This window comes from Neovison vison, chromosome 2 (assembly GCF_020171115.1).
Source record: "Neovison vison isolate M4711 chromosome 2, ASM_NN_V1, whole genome shotgun sequence".
Taxonomy (NCBI): Eukaryota; Metazoa; Chordata; class Mammalia; order Carnivora; family Mustelidae; genus Neogale; species Neogale vison.
In genome coordinates this window covers 11,225,175-11,251,404 of record NC_058092.1, presented here as the reverse complement: position 1 = coordinate 11,251,404, position 26,230 = coordinate 11,225,175, and the positions used below count along the sequence as shown (strand labels likewise).

General features: G+C 43.6%; 1 protein-coding gene and 1 non-coding gene across 4 annotated transcripts in view; both read right to left on the bottom strand.

Annotated features, from left to right (window-relative positions):
- Positions 1-5,010: 5,010 nt before the first annotated feature.
- Positions 5,011-26,230, bottom strand: part of DDI2 (DNA damage inducible 1 homolog 2) — a 44,589-nt gene continuing 23,369 nt past the window's right edge. The window contains exons 7-9 of one of the 3 annotated variants that reach the window (XM_044237226.1): positions 20,666-20,769; positions 18,724-18,913; positions 5,011-13,478 (exon numbers count right to left, since the gene is read on the bottom strand). In XM_044237226.1, the coding sequence (XP_044093161.1) occupies positions 11,602-13,478; positions 18,724-18,913; positions 20,666-20,769 (2,171 nt within the window). In that variant the 3' untranslated portion in view covers positions 5,011-11,601. Of the gene's footprint in view, positions 13,479-15,959; positions 16,023-18,723; positions 18,914-20,665; positions 20,770-26,230 lie in introns of those variants that run through there. The other 2 variants (XM_044237228.1, XM_044237227.1) reach the window with 2 other exon arrangements.
- Positions 8,965-9,037, bottom strand: TRNAE-CUC. Its single transcript has one exon. It is a non-coding gene; the product is annotated as a tRNA-Glu (tRNA).

The following is a 26,230-nucleotide window of genomic DNA, read 5'->3' as shown; positions in this document are numbered from 1 at the left end:
CTTTATGGAGCTGGTATCTGCATACAAGGGACGTGAGAGAAAAAGCCAAGAAGGCGTCTGAGGACAGGGCCCTCCAGAGTAAGGAAATACCCAGTAGGAAGGCCCTGCCCGGGAAGGAGCACGGTGAGCTCCCGGACCGTGGAGGGCAGGGTGGCTTAGGGATGAGGGAAGGGAAAGGAGCAGGAGGGGAAGGCAGGGAGGTGGACAGGGGCCTCGGAGGCAGTAGGAGCATTTCTGCTTTTACTCCGAGTGGGCTGCGGACCTGTTAGAGGATCTTAAGGAGAGGTGTGGCCTGCTTTCACAGAATCATGCTGGCTGTTGGGCTACGGAAGAGCAGAAGGGAGGTAGAGGCGCCTGGGTGACAGTCGGTTGAGTGACCAACTCTTGACTTTCGGCTCAGGTGGTGATCTCAGGGTCCTGGGATCGAGCCCTATGTGGGGGCCCGCGCTCAGCAGGGAGTCTGCTTGATGATTCTCCCTCTTCCTCTGCCCCTCTCCCCTCAAATAAATAAATCTTTAAAAAAAACCAAAGGGACTGTAGGTAGGCAGGGGCAGGAGTCGGGAGACCCAGGGGAGAGATGATGGGCCTGCGACCAGGGCCCTAGAAATGATCGAATTTTTAAAAATTGAATTTTATTCATTTATTTGAGAGAGAGAGCACAAACAGGGAAGGTGCAGAGGGAGAGGGACAAGCAGACTCCGCACAAAGCATGGGGCCAGATTCCTCCACCCCAAGATCACGACTCCAGTCCAAAGATTTGGAGGCGTAACTGACTGAGGTGCCCCCAGGAATGATGGGGTTTTGAATCTCTTTCAAAGTGCAGCTAGTAAGCTTTCGGATGGACGTCATGCAGGTGGTGAAGGATGAGTCTGCCAGCTGCCACTGATTTCTCAGGGAGGTTGGAGAGGAGCAGGTTTTGGGGGCCGGGGGAGGGGGGGCAGTTCTGTCTCAGGCTCTGCAATTTCAGACACCTGGATTCCAACAGGGAAAATGTTGACTTTGTGTAATTCTCTAGGAGGAAACAAACCACCCTAACTCTAATTTTTTTTTTTAGGACAAAATCCATGGGTAAGGATTGGTATAGTTGGTTAATCCCATTAGTAACACTAATGGCCCTGAACAAGGAAGCAGGATCTTGTGACAATTTAGCCCTTTTATGTAAGATGGCAATAAGCTCTACTTACCATGTATTTTGAAGTTTAGAATTATGTTCTTTTTTTTTTTTTTTTAAGATTTTATCTATTTGGTAGAGAGACAACGAGAGAGGGAACACAAGCAGGGGGAGTGGGAGAGGGAGAAGCAGGCTTCCCAGCAGCGGAGGGAGTCCGATGTGGGGCTCGATCCCAGGACCCTGGGATCATGACCCAAGCCGAAGGCAGATGCTTAACGATTGAGCCACCCAGACGCCCCTAGAACTATGTTCTTTTTAAAATTCTTATTTTTCTTATAATTTCTTTGTATTTCTACTTTTAAATGAATATCCTACCATTTTTTAACATGTTCCTCCCTCAAGCTATAGATGGAGTACTGTCATAAACTCACAATGCATTCACTTCCCTGATACTTTTTTTTAAAGTTTATTTTTTCTTAGTAATCTCTCCATCCAACATGGGGCTTGAACCCACAATCCCAAGATCGAGAATCACAGGCTCTTCCAACTGAGCCAGCCAGACACCCCAATTCCCTGATACTTTCAAAGTTTTGCTTTGTTCTGTTTTTAATAAAAATGCAATGAATTCCCCTTTCTTTGTGCCAAGGACCCATAATGCTCTCCACTAAGGATTCTCTCCACTAAGGATTCTCTCCAGTAATGAATGTCTCACAAGTTCCATCAGTCTATCAAGTACTAGAATTTCATTTCAAATGAAATGATTACCAAAGGATTGAGATCTGGAAAAGGGCAACATAACTCCTACCTCCAACTAGACGTAGCCTCTGCTCTCATCATATTTTTTTTTAATATTTTATTTATTTATTTGACAGATAGCACAAGCAGGCAGGGAGGCAGGCAGAGAGAGAGGAGGAAGCAGGCTCCCTGCTGAGCAGAGAGCCCGATGCGGGGCTCGATCCCAGGACCCTGAGATCGTGACCTGAGCCGAAGACAGAGGCTTTAACCCACTGAGCCACCCAGGCGCCCCTGCTCTCATCATTCTAATTAGATAGGCAAGGGACCCTAACAGAACAAGGGGCGATATCTCTAAGGTCCTCCTATATATGCCAGCTTTTCCAGGTACACCGAAATCTTCTCAAGTAAATCCCCTCCAATACAAACCACACACAAGGCAATGACTCCACATTGTCAACGCCTAAGGTGTTTCCAACTTACTCATTAATCTCAAGATGGTTAATTTTAAGTCACTTAAAAATTTTTTAAGCTTAAGATTTAGAGAGAGAGAGAGAGAAAGAGAGAGAGCGCGCATGTGCTCAGAGGCAGAGGGAGAGGGAGGAGAGAAGCAGATGCCCCACTGAGCTTGGAGCCCAACATGGAGCTCCATCCCATGAGCTCATGACCTGACCCGAAATCAAGAGTCAGACACTCAAAAGACTGAGCCACCCAGGTGCTCCAAGTCACTTAAATTAAAAAATAAATAAATAAATAAAATTTAAAAAAAAAAAATGGAACACAGTATTTCCAAGCTTTAGGATAGAAAAGAGATAGTCTTGCTACCCTCAACAAGAAACCCACTCTCAGGGAGTTCAGACTGAGGGGTCTCAATTTGTGAACAGGTATGAACTGGGAGTCAACATAAGGCTCCATCCCCACTAGACATTAGAAAACAGACATTTTGTCTCTTTCTGAGACAAAAACGGGGTTACTTGATCTCCTCTTACTGAGCACAGAGCTAGTCTACATTTCTCGGCCTCTCCTTTGGCTAGGTGTGGCCCATTGTTCTGATTGTCATTGATTTTATGTGGGAAGTGAAAGGTACTATTTCCAGATCTGGCCTGTAAGAACCCCTTGAGTTTGATTCTCTCTTCCATTACTTTCTAGTTGAATGTTGAAGGCCAGAGCAAGTTTGGAAGCCGGGGAAAAATGACAGAGCTGTATCCAAGCCTGTTTCCTGAATGACAGACCAAAGAGGCCTCCTACCTCCACGGACTTGGACACACAGCAGGCTGTTAAGAGAAGGAGAAATAAGGTTCTGTTAAGCAAACCTCAAAGAAGGCCCTGCCTTGGTGGTCAGGAGGGGAACTGGTATGTAGAGGCTGGAAAAATGGAGGTGCCTCTCCCCCAGGGGTACAAACTCTCCTGTGGCTCCTTGCATCTTTGACTACATTAACTACATAGCCTAAAACTCTGGTCTACAAGAAAAGTCTGAAAAGTCAGGTTAGTGTGTTGACTTTTACATTATGAGAGAGACCCAAGATTAGGAAGGAACTGGCTTGTTCCAAGCAGAAGTGAAAAGGAATGCGGCCAAGGAACTTGGGGCTTTGAGTTTGGGGTTGTTCAAGTAAAGTTCCTTGTTCTATGACTTCAGATAGTGAGAGCTAAGCTTGAAATAGGCTTTGAATACCAAGGCCCAGTAAGAATCAGCCCGGTAGTAAAAGCCATACTAAGTTTTTCTCATTCAAACCTATGTCGGATAAACTGTAGATGCCCCCAGGGCAGACCAGGAGTGGGAAAGCAGAGCAATGAATCATGCTGGAGGACTGTGTACATGCGGGAACTCAAGAGCGGTTACTGGCAATGATCGGTGGCAGCAAATAATCAGGAGCCCCTTAAGTGTTAAGCAAATTGTTTTGCCAAAGAAACTACAAAGCCAGAGTTCAAACGCCTTTCCACACCTTTAGACAACCCCCAGTTCTCAGCCCCGTGCCAGCGACAAGCTCAGAGCTGCGCGCCTCCCGAAGAAGGCGCACCCAACACCTGCTTCAGGTGGGGCCGTGGACGCCAGACACCAGTTCTTCCACAGAAGGTGATTAGGATTTTAAGCAGAGGAACTTCCCAACCCCTTCGCAATGGCGGCACGTCCCCACTCTTTTTGCTGGATGGGATTTGCTGTTGTGGCTCTTCTCCCCGCCTCGACACCGTGTATGGGGCAGGAGCACAGAACTGATCTCCGTGAAGAGCCACAACCAAGACCTGAAGGACAGGGCATCCCAGGAGCTTCTGGACTGGTCGGCCGAGTGCCGGGATGGTGTATGGGGCCATCTCCTTGGGCGGGGGCGGCTGAAGCACTGCTAGGTGACACGTCCCTGCACCACTCACCCCGAGCACACGGGGAGACGAGGTTTCCCAGCCTCCCTTGCACTTCGGTCTGGCCGTGTGGCTGAGTGCAGCCAGGGGAACGTGCGTAGGAAAGCGACAAACACCACTTCCAGGCCTGGTAGAGAAACTTCCAGGAACAGCCCTCATTCTCTTCTGGTATGTCAATGGGATGCTGGTGTCCAGGGTCATGTTGGAAGCCCCGTGTGGAAGCAAGCAGAGCCCTGGCAGCCTAGGACCCCGAATGACTGCACGGGGCAGAGTCATATCTGACGGCCGGGATCGCCCAACTTCCAGAACAACAGCATTCGGCATTCTCAAATCCTTTGCGTGTCACGATGATACTCAAGTCTAATGAGCACTTAGCATGGTGCCAGGTACTGTGCTAAACACTTTCCATGTATTAGCTCGTTAACTGACATCCCTACAACCAGCCAGACGGTCCCCATTTTGTAGGCGAGACGGAGGCCCAGAAAGGTTAGGAAACTTACCCAGTCATATAGCCAGCAAGTGGCAACGCGGCCCAGCTCCATAGGTTGGTCTAACCACAACACCCAACCACAACGTCTGTCACTGGGCACCGGCTGCCCACACGGTCACGGACGCGCATCTCTGACAGGAGCAGGTGGCCGTACCCCTGCATCGGTCGTCTGGATGTCAACTTTCATGGCTTAGAGGTACCCATTTCTCATGAGGTGCAGGCAGATGACAGATCACGGTGCCTGGGTACAGGTGACTTAAAGGGGCAGGGAGACAGCCGAGGACTAAAGTAACCATCTCAAAAGAAACTGATCAAACGAGAGTCTTATGATAAAAACTTTATTGTCTTAAATATCAAATGTTTTACACATCACTTTTTTCTTCAGAAAGTTCCTATTAAAAAAAGAAAAATAAAGTGTTTCGATTATTTAGGGCTGACTTAACATTTCAGTATGTGACAAAAACTCAAATCCAAATGCATCTAGTTCACTCAGCTGCAGACAGGTCCTATGTCCGGCACCTAAACCAAGGGCACAGTGCAGCCAACAGTGGGATTCCTGAGTTTGGTTCTCTTAAGTTCTCAGAGTTTTCCCAACTCTCAAAACCAAAGCACTATGGGAGTGACTAAGCTACTGGCAAGCCTATTTTGCCAATCTGCCTAGTTTTTTAAAGATGCAGTAGTCTCAAAGCTTAAAGAAAAGTCAGAAAAGCAATACATGAGCAATTCCAAGAACAAAGGGGGGGGGAAGAAGGGTTTCTATTTGCTAAGATTTGCCAAATATGGCTACAAAACCGGTAAACAAACCTTACTCGAGAGCGAAGGTCATTAGCCCAACTTGCCAGGACGACGAGATTTTGAATAAAAATGAGCAAATCAATGTTCAGTGCAGGTACACAGTGAAGAAAGCAGTATGATCGGTACGCTGAACTGCTCTGAGGGCATCACTATTTCAAAAGGATGATGGAGAGAACAGAGAAAGGAATATAGTCGTTCAGAGAGACAGAGATCTCAGACAGGAGGCAGAAACTCAGAAAGCTGCGGGGCATTTGGGGAGAAGAAAAAAAGTCTGGACAGCATCAGGTCATCTCAGGCTGAAGGAATCTGGACACCAACGGGCTGATCTGCCTGCCTGGGGTAGGAGAGAGAGAGAGGTCTCCTCCTTTAAGCCACAGACGCATTCACTCAAGGTTGTGTGTAAAGCAAGCCCCTGGTAAATATGATCTTTTCCCAACTGACAACGATTTTCCCAGGGGAAAAAACATCCAGCACACCCCTTTCCCAAGTTGGCTAATGAAAACCTTCATACGGCACACATTTAAAGAAATACGGTTCTGCAGAAGTTCTAATTTTGTGTTCTACGCACCCCCCCCCCGGCTTCTGTCATCTGCCTTTTTTCGGTAAAAGAAACATTCTCTAACTCCTACATCCTTGAATCATTTTCTCCATAGATTTCATTCCTTAAGATTGTGCCCTGAAGCTTACCAGCTAGATCCCTCTCGCCTTTTACAGCCCCCAGGGTCTCGATTACCAATCACCAATATGGAGCTGATAAACTTGTGAGTTCTCTAATTGTAAGCCTCCGAAGTCACTAGTAGGCAGGCCCAGAACTTCTACCTGTATGCCTCAGGATTACAATGTATGTGGTGACATTTTAAATAAGGGGTTGAAGAACGTCCTTTTAATGGAGCTAGCCTGTCCAAGATTCAGTAGAGCCTGGAATCCTCTTGTCAACAGTCCTGCCCACCATCAGGTCCCCCCGCTCCTACATCTTCTGCTCTGGATCCCTACCGCCACACCCTGCACTCAGCTGCTTTACAACAGCAAATCCTCCAGGATCCTCTGCTAAGTTCTGTTGGTCCAGATGGTCAGCATCCCAGGGCAGCCGTGATCAAAGGGGGAGTGGGGATTCTGCAAGAAAGCTGACTGTCAATGGTGCGTATTGGGGGATCATCTCCCGTTTACTTGCACATCTACCCTAACTCTGTCCCCCGGCAGCGTTTATGCCCGTCTCTTCCCAGATTTCTATCAAACGTTAGAACATTTTTTTGTTGGTTTCTGATATTATTAAAAAGAATAATAAAGAATTTTAGAGCAGTTTTAGGATCACAGCATCTAATTCCATTTTGAGCCCAATTTTCCCAATCTCTGACTTTGAACCCAATCACTTTAATATGACTTTGAAAATAGGCAAAAACATGCTAATAGGCAAAAACAGATCTTGCTCTTAGAGCTAAAATTTGTTTCATGTCTCCTTACTACACACAAGTTCACGAGGGCAGGCTTCCAATCTGACTCAGTCACCCCTGTATCTCCTTGCTCCCCAGTACTGGGCACACAGGCACTTAATGTTTGATGAATAAATCAATATATATATATATTTTTAAATGTAAACTCTACCTCCAACATGGGGCTCAAACTCACAATTCCAAGATCAAGAGTTGCATGTTCTAACGAATGAGCCAGCCAGGAACCCCATGAATCAATGAAGTCGTATTCAAAGACTGATACTGTATAGCCTTCAAGAGTACCAGTTAGATTTTCTCGAACTCTGTCTTAACCACCCCAAAACAGACAGGGCAACAAAGAACATGATAAACATCTAGAAACCATTTTTTGGTACTCCCGATGCAAAAAAGCCCTATTATCATTCTTCTATATAGGGAAGTCTGTAAAGATTTGGTGCAGGGTAATTCTGAATTAACCATGAGGGTGAATCTTAGGACCCCTCCATGCATGGCCTCTACCTCTAGGAAGGCCATTTGCAAACGTTCCCCCCAATACTTTCACTTTTACTTCCCACCAAAATGTGATGCTTCTGCTATTTGGAGAAACTAAGGCACAAGAGAAAATCAAGTACATCAAAGGCTTACCCCTAAATTATTTATTCACTGAACTCCTAGGAACACCAAACACTGAGAGGCCTCTAATGCATAGAACTGAAGCCATGATTTTACATTTCTAGTTCTCAAGGACACACTTCGAATTTACTTTGTTGTTAAGAGGAACTGGAGTTTTTAAATTCTTTCAGGAAAAAAAGCTATTTTTATTTTACGGAACACCTAACACAAAAGGTTAACATTCCATCTTCTGGGAAGGGAAACTCCTAATAACTTGTTTCTTTCTAGTTCAGCCGCAGACTATACTAAGTCACCAAATTCGAAGGAGAAATTTGGCTTTTTGGTATTTGTGCTAGAGAATGGAAGAATGCATAATCTAATCAGCTTTTCTTAGGGTAAGTCACCAGTGGTAACAGGTTTGAAAGACACTGCAGTTCAATTCTCCTGCTTGCGCTCATTAGAAGTGGCAAACAGGTAGGAAAAGGAAGTCCGAATGCACTGTAACTTTCCTGGCCAGTTATTTGCAAGGCTGTTTTTATATACATGGTGGGATAAAAGCCACCATAAGTGGAGAACAGAGCTGCAGATACAAAAATTGTTTGCTTTTCAGTCTATGTAAAATTAACTGTAGAATATTTGTCAGTCACACATGTCTATATACACATGAGCTGCTGGTTAAACCAACCAAGTTTTTATGGCTTTTACTAGAGATAGAAAGCTGTGCTAAGGAGGAACAGGCAGGTTCCATTTTAACTAGTTATCATAAAATCGGTGACACAGAGTCTCATGTACCTTTCCATTTTTACGCAACCTTCTCTTGCTGGAGACATGCTTTGGGGGAAAAAACACACGGGTTGTGTCTTCCTTTAGTACATATGGAGACAAGGAGCTCTGGGAGGTTTCAGAGGCTCCGAGGCAGAACAATTTTAACACCCCCCCATCTACCATCTATCCAGTTCTCTTTGCCAAGCAACTGGTTATCTTTTTATGTTAATGGCTAAGGCCCTACATGTAGGATGAAGGCAACGGCTGATGTCAGGAGGCCTACACAGGTACAAGTTTGGAAATCATTTTTATCAGCTCCAGTGGGCAAAACCTACAGGCTAGCCATTAGCTGTCTGGTTACCAAGCACACTGCTACACGCCCCAATCGACTGAGGGTCAACCACAGAAAGTCATACAGGACAATCTTCTTCTCTCTTTGGTGAATGAACAGAGACCACCGTTGAAGGGGAGCGCTGACCACAGACGCGTCCATGACTGGTCGTGGCAAAGCAGCTGTCCAGTAAAGTGGCCCATTACTGTCTAGGACTGACCAGTATCAGTTTTGTTGGCAACCAGAGGAGCTCACGATGATTTTATCTTATTTTAAGAGAAGTTAATCTTGAATTTATTCACTTATTAAAATAAGTCTTTTTTTTTTTTTAAAGTCATCCCTACACCCAGCGTGAGGCTCTAACTCACGACCGTGAGATCGAGAGTCGCACGTTCTTCCGACTGAGCCAGCCGGGCACCCTGAATTTCTGCACTTTCAGTAAATCTGACCATGAAGGTTCACTAGTGTCATGTTCCTTAATTCCCTTTGTGTTTTAAGAACTGCAAAATTTAAGAATGATTCAAAATCCTAACAATGTCGACGACTTCACTTTCATACAAATGATGGAGCAGGAAATACGGTTTTGAAAAATCGAAAGCAATTATACGTTGAAAAATAAATGATGACAAAGGACAAGGATATTTGGCAAGTGGGTTCAGCTCATTCATTCAAAGGACTCCTAACAAGAATATGTGTACAACTATAGGCCTATTCAATTTTCTCCTAAAAATAAATATACATATGTAAAAAGCTATTATAATAAAACCTTTTCTGGGCTGATATTCTATATCCCACCCAAATCTCTGCACTGTAAAAACGGAGTGGCCTTACCTCTGAGCAGCGCGCCACTGCCCAGACAGAAGACTAGGAGGCCCAGCTTCACGCAGAGGCCTTTTAGGAGTCTGTTGTCACCGAGAACTTCCCCGACCTCTCACCAATCCCACTTAAAGATTTATAAGCTTAGAGTAAATTCCCAATTTCCACCCATAAAGCAAATACAGGGGCTGCTGCATTGCTACTGGATTTTGCTTCAATCATAGCACCAACTACTTAATTACAATCACAGCTCTAAGAGTCGGTTGACAGAAATCCTACATGCAGTTTCCTAGTGCATCTTATGTCTTTGGTGTGGGGCAGGCAAAAAAGGGTCTGCAACATGTAATTGTCTAAAAGAACATGTCAAGACCACCTGGCTGACCCCCTGTTCTAAGCGCCCTCTGGAAAACAGTAAAACCACAACTCCTTCTGTCAACCATCTCAACTCAGAGGGTCATGATGAATCTGCGTGACTTTCCAACACATCACTAAGTCTCATCACACACACACACACACACACACACATCGCAGCAAAGGTAAAGAAGACGGAATAGGGTAGAAGAGAAACGTCTCTAAGCGCCCCCCCCAAATTAAAATTTCAAAAACTCCTGAGATAAGAGCCTCCACTCTGATTGTGCTCAATGACTCGAATTTTGAGGGAAAGAATAAACTTCCAGAGAGAGTAAGACTTCAGACAAAATCACGAATCACCCTTTCAAAACATCTGTTTTGAACACGTTACGAACTACAACTTGGAATCGGGAGTCGTTCTCAAAATTCTTTTCAGTAAAACCAAGATTTCAGATTCCTGCTAGGTACATAAGAGAGTTTATTTTCCAGGAAAAACTACCTAAAATCTATCCAGTAGGATTATTGCACAGTGGGGCCCACAGGACAATGGTTTCCGAGGGCTAGTCCTCATATAAAAAAAGGCCACAATAAATACATCTATATACTATGCCCCACTCTACCTTGACATGGTAAACACAAATATGACACATCTTGCTTTAAAAAAGAAACTCCTGAGGAAAGAAAGGGATGGAAATCTCTACCAAGGCCACTTCAGTCAGAAACTGCAGTTGCTATTTCCGGTGCCATGAAGGACATTAACACAGAGACTGACCATTCCAAGCACCAAGGTGAACCAGTGACAAGGTTATCCCGCTTTGCAATAGTCCATTCAGATCACAGCTCAACCTGAGCTTTAGAAGAAGTTCCTAGTAGATGAGCTTCGAAAGGAAATCAACTGCTGGCGATCAACCCACTAGTGATCTTTAAGTTCATCACCATCACTAAGGGTTGAGGGGTGATCAGTAACATGCTAACAAACCCTCCCTCTAGTCAATTCCAGTGTTTCTCGGCCATTTTGCACTCGTGATTCTTGAAGCCTAACCAAGACATTTGCAAATGGAATTACAGACTCTTCCCTTTCCTGTCTGGGTAGCACCATGTTTCACTCCGATGCGGACTTCCCCACCCCTCACAGAGCCCCACCCCAAACACTTGGCAATCCATGCAGCAGCCTATGATGCACAAAGCAGCCCAAGCTCCAAACCCTCCCATGTCATTCCATAAAAAGGTCAAATCCTAATCACACGAATAAAAACATACCACTCTAGGAAATATCATTCCATTATCCTTCAATTTCCTGTCGTAACTGATGAATCATCAATACACAGAGCACTAAGTGTAATTCCAAACACCAAACCGTGTGATCCAGTTTGCAAATGGACAACTGAGACAAGCCATACCTTGCCTACAGCACAGACACAGCCAAAACGGGAAGTTGATCTGCTTTTAGCTGCACGGGTGGTGGGATTTTTCATGGCTTCTGCTTTTTAAAGCATTCACTCTCATTCTAAAATGGTATGCTATACACAAAACCATCAATTTTATTCCAGAATACATCATCTTAATGATAATAAAAAGCTTTTGTATGCACATACTGCCAATACATTTAAAAAGGCCCAAATTTTAACAAAGAGAATAGACAAATTCATCAGACAAGAGATAAGTTACTTTGGCCGAAAAAAATCTTTAAAAAAAATCTGGCTCAACATTCTGCTTGCAGGTTTCTACATATACTGTATATGTGGCGAGTGTGTACGTGTGTGTATAGCTTTTTTGAAGGGAATGGAGTACGGTCTAGCCTCCTGCTCCATGGTTATGTAGGAACTACAATGTTCTTTGCTAGCAAAACAAGAAGTGCAAGGTCTGCATTTCCACCAACTCGATGCAAAGCCCCAAGAGCTTCCTGCAAAGTGAAGCCGGCACGGAGAATGCGGTCAATGTCTGCGGCGGGAAAAATTAATGGTGAAAGAATGGAGGGACTTGCTGACGGCTGGCCGGGAGGTGGTTCCAATTCAAGACGTGGCTCTGCAGCTTCGGGACTGACGTCTTCTCTGGTCTCTGGCCTGTCTGGCACTGGCTTCTGTGTGCCCTGACCCAAATCTTCAACCAGTATGAAACTGGTTTCATACTTCGTTTGCTCGCAAGTGAGACTGACTGCATCCTCCTCGCCTGCTACGAGTTTGGGGGGAATGTCCACACCTAAGGTGCAGCGTGACTGATCAGACGTTTTAGTGGAGGCCAGAGTGGCAGAGCTGCTCCCTCTTCTGGATTCCCTGGACTCGGGGTCACTTTCCTTACCCGTTACTAGGCCATCGCCCGGATCCCCAACGGTAATACTTTCGACTGCATCTACTCCAGCAACAGCTGAAGCATCTGGTAACTTCTCTGCCCTCACCGATACAGATATGGTCTGATGAAAGGTGACTTGTGAACTCTCTTCATTCTGGGTAACTGTAAGATGCTCACTTTGGGTCCATCTTTCAGAAAGGTCCTTAATAACTGTTTGGCCCTCGGTTACCATTTCAGACTGACAGATAACTTCCCCAGATGTATTTTCTGAAGCTGGTTTATTACTAATGACCAGAAGTTCATGGAGTTCCTTCAAGGCTACTGTTAGAGATGAGCAGGATCCCTCCGCAGACTCCACAGAGGGCTGACAACTGCCACAGAGACTTAAAGAGGGGGAGCAATCCCCATCTTCTTTACCTGTTCCAGACATTTCAGTGTTACTGTCTGGGAGCTGTAAATCCTGAGTGCAAATGGAATTACTCAAAATTTCAGACGAAGGGTTACATTTTGATGGTTCCACTTCCATCAAGGGATTATCTAAGCTGAGAGCAGATGCCCCAATGTCCCTGACACCAGCCTGCTGACCGTGTGCGGAATTACACAGAGCGACGAGGGATTCATCAACCGTATCTACTTCCATAAGTGTTTCCGAATTCGAGCAACCAAAGCACCCTGAAGGTAGAGTATTTTCTTCTGTACCCGGAAGGTCCACATTCTGTTGTAGCCCGTCTCCTTCCACTGCTGTTTCCAAATCAACACTTCTTTGCTGATTCTGTTGCCTTTCTCCAACAAGCTCAGAGTCCTCTGTGTTACAGAGATGTTCTTGGTCATTTAGAACATTCTGTTGTCCAGCCCCATGCTGTTCATTCCCTGGTTCCTTGTGCCGCCGAAGGCCACTCACCTGAGGCAGGTTCTGATTTTCTGGATGCCGACCCTTCCCACCTAGAAGCCCCCGTGGTTCTTGCACCCTAGTGGTTGTGACAGGTACACTACCTTGCTGTCTTGTGTGGAGATGAGATCTCGGGCCCTGGGTGCTTCTTTCAGCAGATTTCTCTGTGTTATCAGCAACGATGGCTTCTTCGGAGGAATTCTGCAAAGGCAGGGCTGGACTGTGGTCTGCTGAAGAAGCACTATCAGGAAGATCCTGGAGAGGAAGTTGTTCTTTCTTTTCAGAGGTTATCTGGAATTCAGCTGAAGCCTTCAAAGCCTTCACAGCTTTAGGTTCGATGCTGTCGGGGTCACTGGGCTTGATAGGGCAGACTGAAGCAGAGACAGAGTGAGCAAGACTCATAGGATTACCAATCTCAGGACTCTGTCCTAAAGGATGGGCTGGATGGTTGCATCCATCTGAAGTTGGTAATGATGACATTCCCAGTGAGGTAGTTTCTTTACCGCTTTTCTCTATATGGAACAAAAAGGAAAGGAGATTAATCAGCCAGTTACAAAGGCCACTGAATTATCGGATGATACAAATCTAAACAGGACAGAACAAAATCAGGTCCTTAAAGCTGGGTCTGCCTTATATTCACAGACTTATACAAAATCATTCTCACTGCGGTAGACAATTGAACATCACAGCATCAGAGTAAGAGGTAGGTACGTTCTTAATAAAACATGTGCACTTGAATTCAGTATTTTTCTTTAAGTACCATTAATAAAAGTTCACATAGTAGCTGGGTTAGTGCAAATCTGAGGGATATTGATACGTCTTTATTCTTGGAGAGTTCAGAACTCTAGAACGTCTAGAGTTTTTCCAAGTGTGTTCTATCACTTGCCCTGGAATCACCTGGGCGGTCTGCTAAGCGTGCACATTCTGGGGTACCCATCCTTGCGAGTAAACCCAAGGTTTACTGCATTCTCATGAATCTGCATTTTCAATAAGCTTCTCAGGTGATTCTTAAGCATATTATGAATTTTGAGGATCTCTACACTGGGACGATTCTCATGTCAATGCACTTCCGGTGTTCCCAATATGAACAGGAAGGTTCTAAATGACAAGTCTAAGTCCAGGTATATCTGGAACAGAGCAGGAATTGTAACAAGAAAGGAGAATATGCTTGGGAATCTCCAAAAGAAAGAGAAACATTCTATTTAATTCATTTCTATCCAAACTTCCTGAAAATCAGGATACAACTACGTCAGCGTGGAGGCAAAGAACAAAAATAAAACTAAAGGTCAAACATATTAAGTCCAATCATCACCTTACCAAATAGGGCAACTTTAGAAAGGATGATCAGTTACTTTATCAGGTTAGCAAAGTACAACTAAGTGAGAACATCTAAGTAGTTTAAGGGCATGGTAGGGGTGGGCCTGGCAGTGGAGGGAGAGAGTTGGGAACAGTTTTTCACCATTTTCACCAGGCAAGGACAATTTAGACAGACCGCAACGGACCGAGTGCTCCCAGGAAGGCAGGCTCAAGCACCTCATGACACCGTTAATCATGAACTCTAACCGCCTTCGCCACCAATCCAGTTAAACATTGACCTCCACACAATTACTGTAAGATCTTTAATTAAATGTCAGAGGTTGGTAACAAAAATTACTTCCACAATATAATCTATCAAGGCAGATGTGACTCAAATGCTTCATGCTGATTAACATCCAGTGTGGGGGCGTCTGATCTTCGGAGGTCATGAAGCAATCCAGTTAGGATTCGAAAAGCTCTCAGTCATGACAATGGTTCATAGCACGAGCAGATAAAGCACTCACTATGTCAGAAGTTACTGACTTCTTGCAAAACAATCTTCTAGCTTAAAGGTGAATGGCGATTAGTTTTCTTTCTCAATCTCTAAGGCTGACTGAAGGAGGTTCAATTGTGAATTAATGCTGACAGAGAAGATGCGTTACCGCCCAGTGTCCGTGTGAGTGGCCTGGGGGATATGGTACCGGCCTCCAGGCACCGGCATGCCACTGAGGACAACTGCACGAGGTCAGGAGAACGTGGCCTCCAGGTGTCTGGTACTCACTAGGAAAGCAGCACACAGTCCTCCTGTAGCCGAGATGGTCGGTCTCACTGGCCTAAGTCCTAACTGTAGGGGAGCACTGGGTCAGTACTAAAGGGTAGAAGGGGATGAGGACAATGGATATTAAGACGAATTTAAACCGTGCCTACTTTACCCCACCTTTGTAAGGAAAAAGGAAAAAAAAGAAGAAACTGAGTGCTAGGTATCTAATTACAACCAGCCTGTAAAGCCCTATGAAGTCCCAGGTTGGGAGTTTAAAGAAAGACTGTCTTTCTTCCTCTTGAGAAATCAGCCGGGGTGCCCAGGCTGCCGTCTCCCAGATTTACTCTCCAGGGAGATGGGGGGCGCAGCGCCTCCGGGAGAGAATCTGTCAGGCTAGAGCTGACATTTGGCTCTTCTTTCTGGGAGAATAAAACCTTAATCCTGCCCGCATCAGTGAACCTGTGTCGCTAGACAAGTCAGCTGGTCTAGGCTTCCATTTCTTCCACAGTGGACTGGCAATTTCTACCTGTCTCTACCTCTAGGTGGCCGTGTGCAGTGCTAGGAAAAAAGAACTTTTCAGGTTTTCCAAAGACATGGACTCACGAAACCCGATGGTGCAGTCATCCCCAATGACAATATGCTGCGGTGCTGACATTCTTGATCTGATATATTCACCATGGCCAGATGGGCCCTGTTTTTCCTGGGATCTCCCTCCCCTCCCTGGGCTGTTCCGATGGCTGAGAAGACTTTGCATAGGAAATTGTGCTCAGATATGTACGTGTGCCAACACACAGATGCATATACAGGCTAGTTGTAACCAGATTAAACAAGGTGAAATGGATGGCAGAAGCTAAATTCCAAAACTGCTGCAGATACAGAGACTTTCAGACCACAGACGATAACTGGATGGAAGGCTTAACGTGGTGTCTATAAATACCTGGTCTGGGGCCCACTCCAGCTGCAGTACACACACACTACATGCATCATGGCTTCTGACGCTCTGTTTGAATTAGGAAACAGACAAGCAAACTTGGGTTAACAATGCAAACCACACAGCATGCAGGGTTTTGTCTCCATTCCTCTGCCACCGTTACAATCAGGAACTGGTAGAGTCAAGCTTGGGGAATGTTTCCGTAGTCTGGCTGGTTTAATTCTCTCACAATACATAAAGCAATGTGTCAACTTCAACAGATTTTTCAATAGAACTTGGAAAGAAATGAACTTCACACACCCACACACATGGAATTCATGGGTAGACATGTGGGACGGGTGGAGAACACACTCAGAGATGGGATCACACGGCATGGAAATCTCCAAAGGTGAGCGAACATGTGTAACTGTCACTTCCCAAATTTCCTTCTCAGACGAGATTTTTAGAAGAAAAACAACTCAAAATGGATTATCCTGGGCTCTCTTGCAGCCAGTTTTTAGAAGATATATTAGATACAGCTCCTATCCGGGTTTATTGTCCCACTGATAGAAAAGATAAAGACACTCTGGTGTAAGGACCCACGAAAGAAACAGTTTTTAACAAAAATACTTTCACCTACTATGTCCAGAGTTTTGATTTTGAGGATACTGGCAAGACGGTGTTCTAAACAAACAGGACCTGACATAGAATTATTTCACTATTTAAACATTACAAAAATTAGCACGAGCCACATATCCTAACAAAAACAGCACATGGGCACAAAACCCATTTTTAAATCCTTTTAAAAAATGTTTTAATTTTTTTATTTTGCTTTTAATATCCTTAAAGTAATCTCTAAGCCCAACATGGGTCTCAAACTCATGACCCCGAGATCAGGAATTTTCACAGTCTACTGACTGAGCCAGCCAGGCACTCCTCCTTGTAGTCTCTTCAGTTGGCACATTCCCTTCACTATGCCTGAAAATACCCATGGTTTCTATTTTAATTTCCTAAACTTTTTATTTTAAGAAGGTAATTACCCAAAGAGGGTAACTGTTAGTAGGTTAGAAAGCATCGCTATCATCAGCTAGTGCTTCTCAAATAAAAACACCAAACTGTGGGGGAAAAACAGATTTCACAATATGGTAATACACCTTCATTTTATGAATACCCAGTATTATGACTAAGCTGACAAGTTACTGGAACAGGTAAAAGCTTCTAAGTGGGTATGTCAAACCCAGTCAAGCTTGCCTTGCAGGGAAGACTGAAACTATTAATTTAGTCTCTGTCTTGTTCAGAATTCTCCCCTCCTGCAAAAGTTAAGTCACAACCAGAGCTGTACTTTACATATAAAATTCAAAGGTGCCAGAAGGTGTAGTGGAGTGTATTAAGAACAAGGCCGGCTTGGAAAACTGTCTGCAAGCCACACCCATTTTAAAGAGGCTCAGGTCTAGACCTCAGGGTGTTCTCTAAGTGAAAACACTGGCAAAATCTGGTTGTTTATTTTGTAAAGATCCTATCTTTTTTGTTGTTAGAGAACAGCTATTTCCCGGACTTGTAGCTCTAATACATTTTACTATACCAGAAAACACAGCACATGGTAGTAGTCACTGATGAATGATTACAGCTCAAGACTTTAAAATAACCCCACCTTGAAAGTTAATTCTCTTCAGCTTCTAGAAAATGTATCCCAGAGTCACTGTTTTATAAAAGATGGGGAACAATTTTGCCATGGAGGTAGATTTCAGCAAAAATGTGTTCTTCCATTTAGCCCAGAAAACTTGACTTGGTCTTAGATTTAAACAAGCCACGACAATTGAGACTTATGAGAACATGATTAGGTATCCCCATGTCAACAGCTGATCCACTGTTCTAATTTGGCCCAAGAACGCACTGTGCAATCTCATTAGAGTACAGTATAAACACTGTAGTTTGATTAGTGCTCAATTATGCGTCTTTGTCGTCAGTTCCTCTATGGTGGCAGCACTTTCAGTAGATATTAAAGAGGTCAGGACTGCTCAGTCACCACGGACTGCTCAGTCACCACGACAATGCTACAGTTCAAAGGACATGGGCCCAAGAAAAGGAAAAATAATTTTCAGGGAAACTGTAAAACTCGAAAGGAAATGTCTGATTACTGTATTTTTTTTCTTTTTTAAAGTAGACTCCATACCCAGCATGAAGCCCAATGTGGGGCTTGAACTCACAACCCTGAGATCAAGACTTGCACTGAGATCAAGAGTCAGACGTTCAACTGACTGAGCCAGCCAGGCGCTCCTGTAGTAATTTTTGTCAGGAAAAAACAAACAAGGGGCGCTGGGGTGGCTTAGTTGTTAAGCGTCTGCCTTCGGCTCAGGGCATGATCCCAGGGTCCTGAGATCGAGCCCCGCATCGAGCTCCCTGCACAGGGGGAAGCCTGCTTCTCCCTCTCTTACTCCCCGCTGCTTGTGTTTCCTCTTTTGCTATGTCTCTATCACATAAATAAATAAAATCTTTAAAAAAAAAAAGAAACAAGATTTATTAGGAAGCCTACCAAAATGTGCCTAAGCAAGTAACTCCCTGATGCACCTACCTAGTGACACAGCAATGGGTCTGTCTAAACACCGAGGTTTCCTTTCCTGGATTCAGAGATAGGAGGAGGTGGTGAGAGAACAAGGAACACATCCATGACAGCACGATGACACGGATTAGAAACGGGAAAGGCCCCTATCCCTCTGAAACTCCACCCTCCCCTGCCCACAGACCAGTAGTAACAAGAAAAGCCATTCAAGAGCTTGGCCGCTGCAGATACCTGCGTCCTCTACGGACTTTTGAAGAGCTTCTGCTAGTTCCTGGTCTGCAATCTCCTCTGGCCGCACGTCCTCTCGCCCTGCCCCGTATGCCAACCGGGCACACTCCGGTAACTCTCCCTCGGGGAGGAAGGTGGTCTGAGAGCCGGTGGTGCCGATCACGAGCACATTTTTCTTGAGGTCAATGGAACACTTAGAAGGAAGAAACCAAAGACTGAGGACAGTGGATAAAACGCCATGCAGAAAAATTATCACGAATTTAAATATTTAAGTTTTATTTCATCTTGAAATATTTTAAGCATTTAAAAGTTTACAGCAGAATCCTCTTCATAGGACACAGTTTACTTATTCATCTAACCCAAGCTCTATTCATTTCTGAACTTAAATGTAATACATGTTCATTGTAAAAATTTGGAAACATGCCAGGCATAATCAGCAGCCCCACTTCTTAGAAACACGTAAGTGATTTTCTCATAAAACGGAGACATACTATTTATACATTCACATTTACATTACTATTTACATTTTGCTTATTGCATCAAGTACAACTTGTATTTAACCTCTATACCAATGGTCTCAAAAGTGGTATATGGGCAAAGCCATCTCTACAAAAGTCTTCTTTTTCTTTTTTTAAGATTATTTATTTATTTATTTGACAGACAGATCACAAGTAAATGGAGAGGCAGGCAGAGAGAGAGGAGGAAGCAGGCCTCCTGCTGAGCAGAGACCCTGATGTGGGGCTCGATCCCAGGACCCTGAGATCATGACCTGAGCCAAAGGCAGAGGCTTTAACCCACTGAGCCACCCAGGTGCCCCAAGTGTTCTTTGTTTCATACTTATGCTACTCTTTTTTTTTTGTCTGTATATCTGTGTATTTGACATAGCACAGTACACACATACATGTTTTATATCTATCAAGTTGGAGAATACTGGTCTACACCATGACTAACAAGCAGACAAGAACAGTGACAAGTTAAAAAACTGGGTTTTATTAATACATGCATTCACTCATCCCTTCCACTTAAAATTCTGCACCTTAATTAGACTATTAATGCAATGTTTTATAGGAATTTAGTAATAAAATTTTTTTAAAAGAGTATTAGTGACATAAAAATATTGACTAGATGGGAAATCCTGCTGTGAAAAATCTTATTACCCAGTGGACACTAACTGCATCTTCAATCAGAAGAGGTTATGTTTAAACAAATTATTAGGCTTTAGAGAGGAAATACAAGTATCACTGCAAGCTAATGTATTCAGAAATCATTCTCCCTGTACTAAATAAGCATTTCCATTCCCAACATCTCACGTATACCTTCCTCAATCCCACAGCTCTTCTGCCTAGTGAGTAGGGACTAAATGTGTATTTGCAGCAGAAACATCATCATCATGGTAGACTTTGTGGCTCAGTGAGTTAAGTGTCTCACTCTTGACTTTGGCTCAGGTCATGATCTCAGGGCTGTGAGATTAAGCCCTGCATCAGGCTCTGTGCTGGGCATCGGGTCGGCTTAAGAGTCCCTCCTCTTGTCCTTTGGCCCCTCCCCCACCGCTCAAAAAAATTAAAATCATGTGTTGTCCAGATCCCTACGAACCCATCAAAAATTACCTGAGCTCCTATCAAAAATTACCTGAGTTCCTATCAGAAATTAAAAATAACACACAAGAATAAAATTGCCCAAATAAATCTCAAACAGATGGCAAGATTAAAAAGATTCAGAGGGAGAAAAAAAAAGATTCAGAGAGATTTCACAAGAAGATATTCTATTTCCACTGATACATAATTTCAAACCACGCATGATGACATCCTCCACTCAGGACCTTTCCAGGTTGGAGAAGCCACGGCTTTTCAGTTTTCCAGGATACACAACCGAGGCAGACGATGTGCTGATAACCGCGTAACACACGAAATGACGACCCCAAGACAAAAGCAAAGCCCTTGATTACCTGATGCCGCTTTAGCATGTCCAGACCCAGAAGCATGTCCATGGGCTGCTCCTCAAGTATAGAGAACGAACACGCCAGGAAATCACCTTCAATCTGAACCTGAGCTAAAGCACATTAAGAAAAGAGATTACGGATTTTTATTTTAATCTTACTTACTTATTTATTGTCACTGATTTTTGCTTCAAAAGCCTCACACAAGCTTTTGGAAATGTATCTACCATTCTGGGCCTTGTGTCCTGTTATCAGTCACAGTCAAGGCAAAGCATGAAACAGGTGAGTTAAGTATGAAGATCCAGTAAGTGCAACCATCCTTTGAAAGCCAATGAAGGCACCAGCTTGTAAAGTGGATAGAGTGGAACCACCCAGAATATCTGGCTTGATACCGGATACCATCAGGACACATGTTCAGTTGGTAAGGAGAGCTGGCATTAAGGATGGTGATGGGAATCAGTTCCTCCAGTACTAACCACTTGCTTCCTACACACTTACAAAAGGCTTTCTAAAAGGGAAATAAGGGGCGCCTGGATGGCTCAGTGGGTTAAGCCTCTGCCTTCAGTTCATGTCATGATCTCAGGGTCCCGGGATGGAGCCCCAAGTGAAGAATCCCTGCTCAGCAGGGAGTCTGTTTCCCCCTCCCTCTCTCTGCCTGCCTCTCTGCCTACTTGTGATCTCTGTCTGTCAAATAAAAAAAAAAAAAAAAAAAAAAAAAAAGAATTAAAAGGGAAATAAAATCTGTACACAAGTTAACCTCCAAAAAGTAAAATGTTTATTACTGCCTGTTATAATCAAGTCTATATTTGCAAAAGTTGAGACAAACCAATGCCTGTCTTTGCCTGGAGTCTCTTGCTTTTGCCTCTTTCCTTTATTAGTCCTCTTGCTTTATATACATACATATATATATATATATATATATATATAATTACTTTATTATTAAGTATATCTTTTTTAAAAAGAAGGTCTATTGGGGTGCCTGGGTGGCTCAGTGCGTTGGGCCTCTGCCTTCGGCTGGGGTTGTGATCCCGGGGTGCTGGGATCAAGCCCTGCGTCGGGCTCTCTGCTCAGTGGGGAGCCTGCTTCCTCCTCTCTCTCCGCCTGCCTCTCTGCCTACTTGTGATCCCTCTGTCCAATAAATAAATAAAAATCTTTAAAAAAAAAAAAAAAAAAAGAAGGTCTATTTATTTTTTGAGAGAGAGTGTGCCTGTATACATGCTGGGGGAGGGACAGAGGGAGAAGGAGGCACTCCACTGAGCAGGGAGCCAACTTGGGACTCGAACCTAGCACCCTGGGATCACCCTGGCAAACTCTCAACTGACTGAGCCATCCATGTGCCCTTGTTCTTAAGTGTATCTTACAAACAGAAGAGTATACGAAATGTGTCTAGTATAAAGCATAATAGAACCAAGATCAATGCATTTACTTCCCAGGTTAGGAAACAGAAAGAGCATAAGTCCCCTATATCTTCCACTGATCACAACTAAATGACTTCTCCAACCTTCACTACTATCCTGGTTTTTGTTTTCGTCATTCCCAGCTTTTTAAATAATCCTTACCAAGAAGATATTTGCAAACGACATTCAGATAAAGGGCTAGTATCCAAAATCTGTAAAGAACTTATCAAACAAAACACCCAAAGAACAAATAATCCAATCAAGAAATGGGCAGAGGACATGAACAGACATTTCTGCAAAGAAGACATCCAGATGGCCAACAGACACATGAAAAAATGCTCCACATCACTCAGCATCGGGGAAATACAAATCAAAACCACAATGAGATACCACCTCACACCAGTCAGAACAGCTAAAATTAACATGTCAGGAAACGACAGATGCTGGTGAGGATGTGGAGAAAGGGGAACCCTCCTTACTGTTGGTGGGAATGCAAGCTGGTACAGCCTCTCTGGAAAAGAGCATGGAGGTTCCTCAAAAAGTTGAAAATAGAGCTACCCTACGACCCAGCAATCGCACTACTGGGTATTTAGATACAAATGTAGTGATCCGAAGGGGCACAGGGACCCGAATGTTTATAGCAGCAATGTCCACAATAGCCAAACTACGGAAAGAGCCTAGATGTCCATCAACAGATGAATGGATAAAGAAGATGTGGTGTATATATACAATGGAATACTATGCAGCCATCAAAAGAAATGAAATACTGCCATTTGCAATGATACAGATCGAACTAGAGGGTGTTATGCTGAGCGAAATAAGTGAATCAGAGAAAGATAATTATCATCTGATCCCCCTGATATGAGGAATCTGAGAGGCAATGTAGGGGGTTTGGAGGGGTGGGGAAGGAAAAAATGAAGTAAGATGGGATCGGGAGGGAGACAAACAGTAAGAGACGCTTAATCTCACAAAACAAACTGGGGGTTGATGGGTGGAGGGTAGGGATAGGGTGGCTGGGTTATGGACACTGGGGAGGGTATGTGCTATGTTGAGTGCTGTGAAGTGCGTAAGCCTGACGATTCACAGACCTGTACCCTAATACTACTAATAATACATTATATGTTAATAAAAAATAAAAAATTAAACGATAAATAAATAATCCTTACCAGTTCTGTACGGTTTCTAAGAAGCATTACTGTTGAACTTTGTGTTTTTGAACTACTACTTGCTTCTTTACTCAGAAAGTATTTTGAGATTTATCCCTGTACATGTTGACTCTGTTTCTTTCTCTATAAATCACCCCTTAGAGTACTATAATGTCTAACAGACCACAACTGATTTATTGATTCTATTGCTCTGGAACTTTCTGGGTTGCTTTCAGGTTTATGCTGTGATAAGCAATGTCCCCTGAATATTCTGGTCCTTGTCTCCTGGTGTGTATTCCGTTTCTCTGACAGTACATATACGTATCAAAGAAAATGGAATCAGAGAATTCTAGGGGACATTAGGCTCAACTCCGCTGGGTGACGCTGAATTATTTCCTACAATGTTTTTAGCAGTGTATGAAACTTCCAATGCCCCACATTCTCATCAACATTTGGTATTATCAGATTTAAAATCTTGCTAATCTGGCAAGTAATTTTCTATTTCCCTGATTAATAATGAACAAATTTTCATATATTTAACCATTTGGGTTTCCTGTTCAATAGTGCATGGGGCAGGGCGCCTGGGTGGCTCAGTGGGTTAAGCCGCTACCTTCGGCTCAGGTCATGATCTCAGGGTCCTGGGATCGAGGCCCGCATCGGGCTCTCTGCTCAGCAGGGAGCCTGCTTCCTCCTCTCTCTCTGCCTGCCTCTCTGCCTGCTTGTGATCTCTCTCTGTCAAATAAATAAATAAAACCTTAAAAAAAAAAAAAATAGTGCATGGGGCATCTGGGTGGCTCAGTCAGTTAAGCATCTGACTTTGGCTCAGGTCATGATCCCAGGGTCCTGGCATCAGGCTTGGTGTGGAGTCTGCTTCTCCCTCTGCCCCTCCCCTCGCTCTGTTCACTTTCTAATTAGGAAAGAAAGAAAACAAAAAAAAGTAGTGCCTCTTCAGTCCTTTCTGTAATTTTTTTGCAAACTTTTCTTTTTCTCTCTTTTTTCTTTAAAGTGGGCTCCATGCCTAGTGTGAAGCCCAAAGCAGGGCTTAAACTCACAACCCTGAGATACGACCAGAGTTGAGATCAAGAGCTGGACACTTAACTGAGCCACCCAGGCACCCCTATACTGTCTTTTTCACTGAGATGGAGGACAGACAACACACAGAATGTACATATTCTGAATCTAAATCCTTTATTAGTCCTATGTGCTATAAAAATTCTTTCCTACTTTATGTTTGTTCACTTTCTTTATGCTTTTTGATAAAAGTTCTTAATCTTAATATGGCCAAATCTGTCAATAATTTCCTTCTTAACCTTTAAGGAACCCCTTCCCCATGCAAGATATTCTCTTATATTTTCTTCTAAAAGCTCTGACTTTGCCTTTCCCATCAAGGTCTTTCATCAACCCTGAACTGACATTTGTGTGTGTGAGAGACAGGGTCCAAGTTCCGATTCATTTTTTGCACATGGATACCCAGTTGTCTTAGCACCTTTCCTGAAAACTTCCCTCTGCTCTGTAAGACTGCCTCTCTCATTTATCAAGATTCATGTAAACGTGGGTCTGTTTCTGTTCTAGTACTGTGGTCTTGACATCTAGAAGGGGAAATTACTCCAGAGTATCTCGCCTATTCCTACAATAAACAGTCCATATAAAATTTTAAGTTAGCATCATGTCTCACAAAAAAACAAAAAACAAAAAACCTGCTGAGATCTTAAGGGTATTACAATGGCTTTGCTCTTGACGAATATGGTAGAATTACCACTTTAACCCACTGAGCCACCCAGGCGCCCCTTTAAACTATTCTTAAGTCTATATAAATCAACAAAAGAAAACACAGAAACTCTAATAGACAAATATATTACAAAAGATAGAGAGAAATGGGCAGAAACTACCACTTGCCATAAAAGAAAAGAACCTTACAATGAAAAAAAAAACCAGCCTTTTTTAATCTGTACAGTAAGGGAGTAAAAACTAAGAATCCTTGATTAGGGCACCTGGGTGGCTCAGTGGGTTAAGCCGCTGCCCAGGTCATGATCTCAGGGTCCTGGGATCGAGTCCCGCATCGGGCTCTCTGCTCAGTGAGGAGCCTGCTTCCTCCTCTCTCTGTCTGCCTCTCTACCTACTTGTGATCTCTCTCTGTCAAATAAATAAATAAAATCTTTAAAAAAAAAAAAAAAAAAAAAAGAATCCTTGATTATATAAGGACCTCAAGATAAACACTGATTCAGCACTGGGAAAGCCACTCTGTACGAGTTAGAAATACATCAAGGGCCTTTACGGATTCATAACCTTTGATTCAATAGCTTCACTTACGGGAATCTTGACTAAGAAAAAATTAAAATGTGCATAAAACTACCACTGCCATATTACAATAATAAAATATTGGGGGAAAATTTTATCCTAAAATTTGACCTTTAAACCCATAGAAGAAAATGGTATGCATCTGAATGATGCTTATGAAATACACAGTAATAGTGAGAAAATGTTATTTTTTCACAAAATGGTTTTTCTATGTTATATGACCACTTTTTTTTTTAAAATGAACTCTTTTCTCAGCACAACTGTGATTATAAGCTGAACTTTTTTTTTTTTTTTAAAGATTTTTATTTATCCATTTGACAGAGAGACAGAGATTGTAAGTAGGCAGAGAGGAGGGCGGGAGGGGGAGAAGCAGGCTCCCTGTTGAACAGAGAGCCCGATGCAGGGCTCCATCCCAAGACCCTGAGATCATGACATGAGCTGAAAGCAGAGGCTTAAACCACTGAGCCACCCAGGTGCCCCATACGACCACTTATTTTTTTTTTTTTAAAGACTTTTTTAATTTATTTGACATAGAGAGATTTCAAGTAGGCAGAGCAGCAGGCGGTGGGGGGAGGAGCAGGCTCCTCGCTGAGCAGGGAGCCTGATGTGGGGCTGGATCCCAGGACCCCGAGATCATGACCCGAGCTGAAGGCAGAGGTTTTAAACACACTGAGCCACCCACGTGCCCCATATATGACCGCTTTTTCTGCAAGAACAAAATGCATGGAAAATAG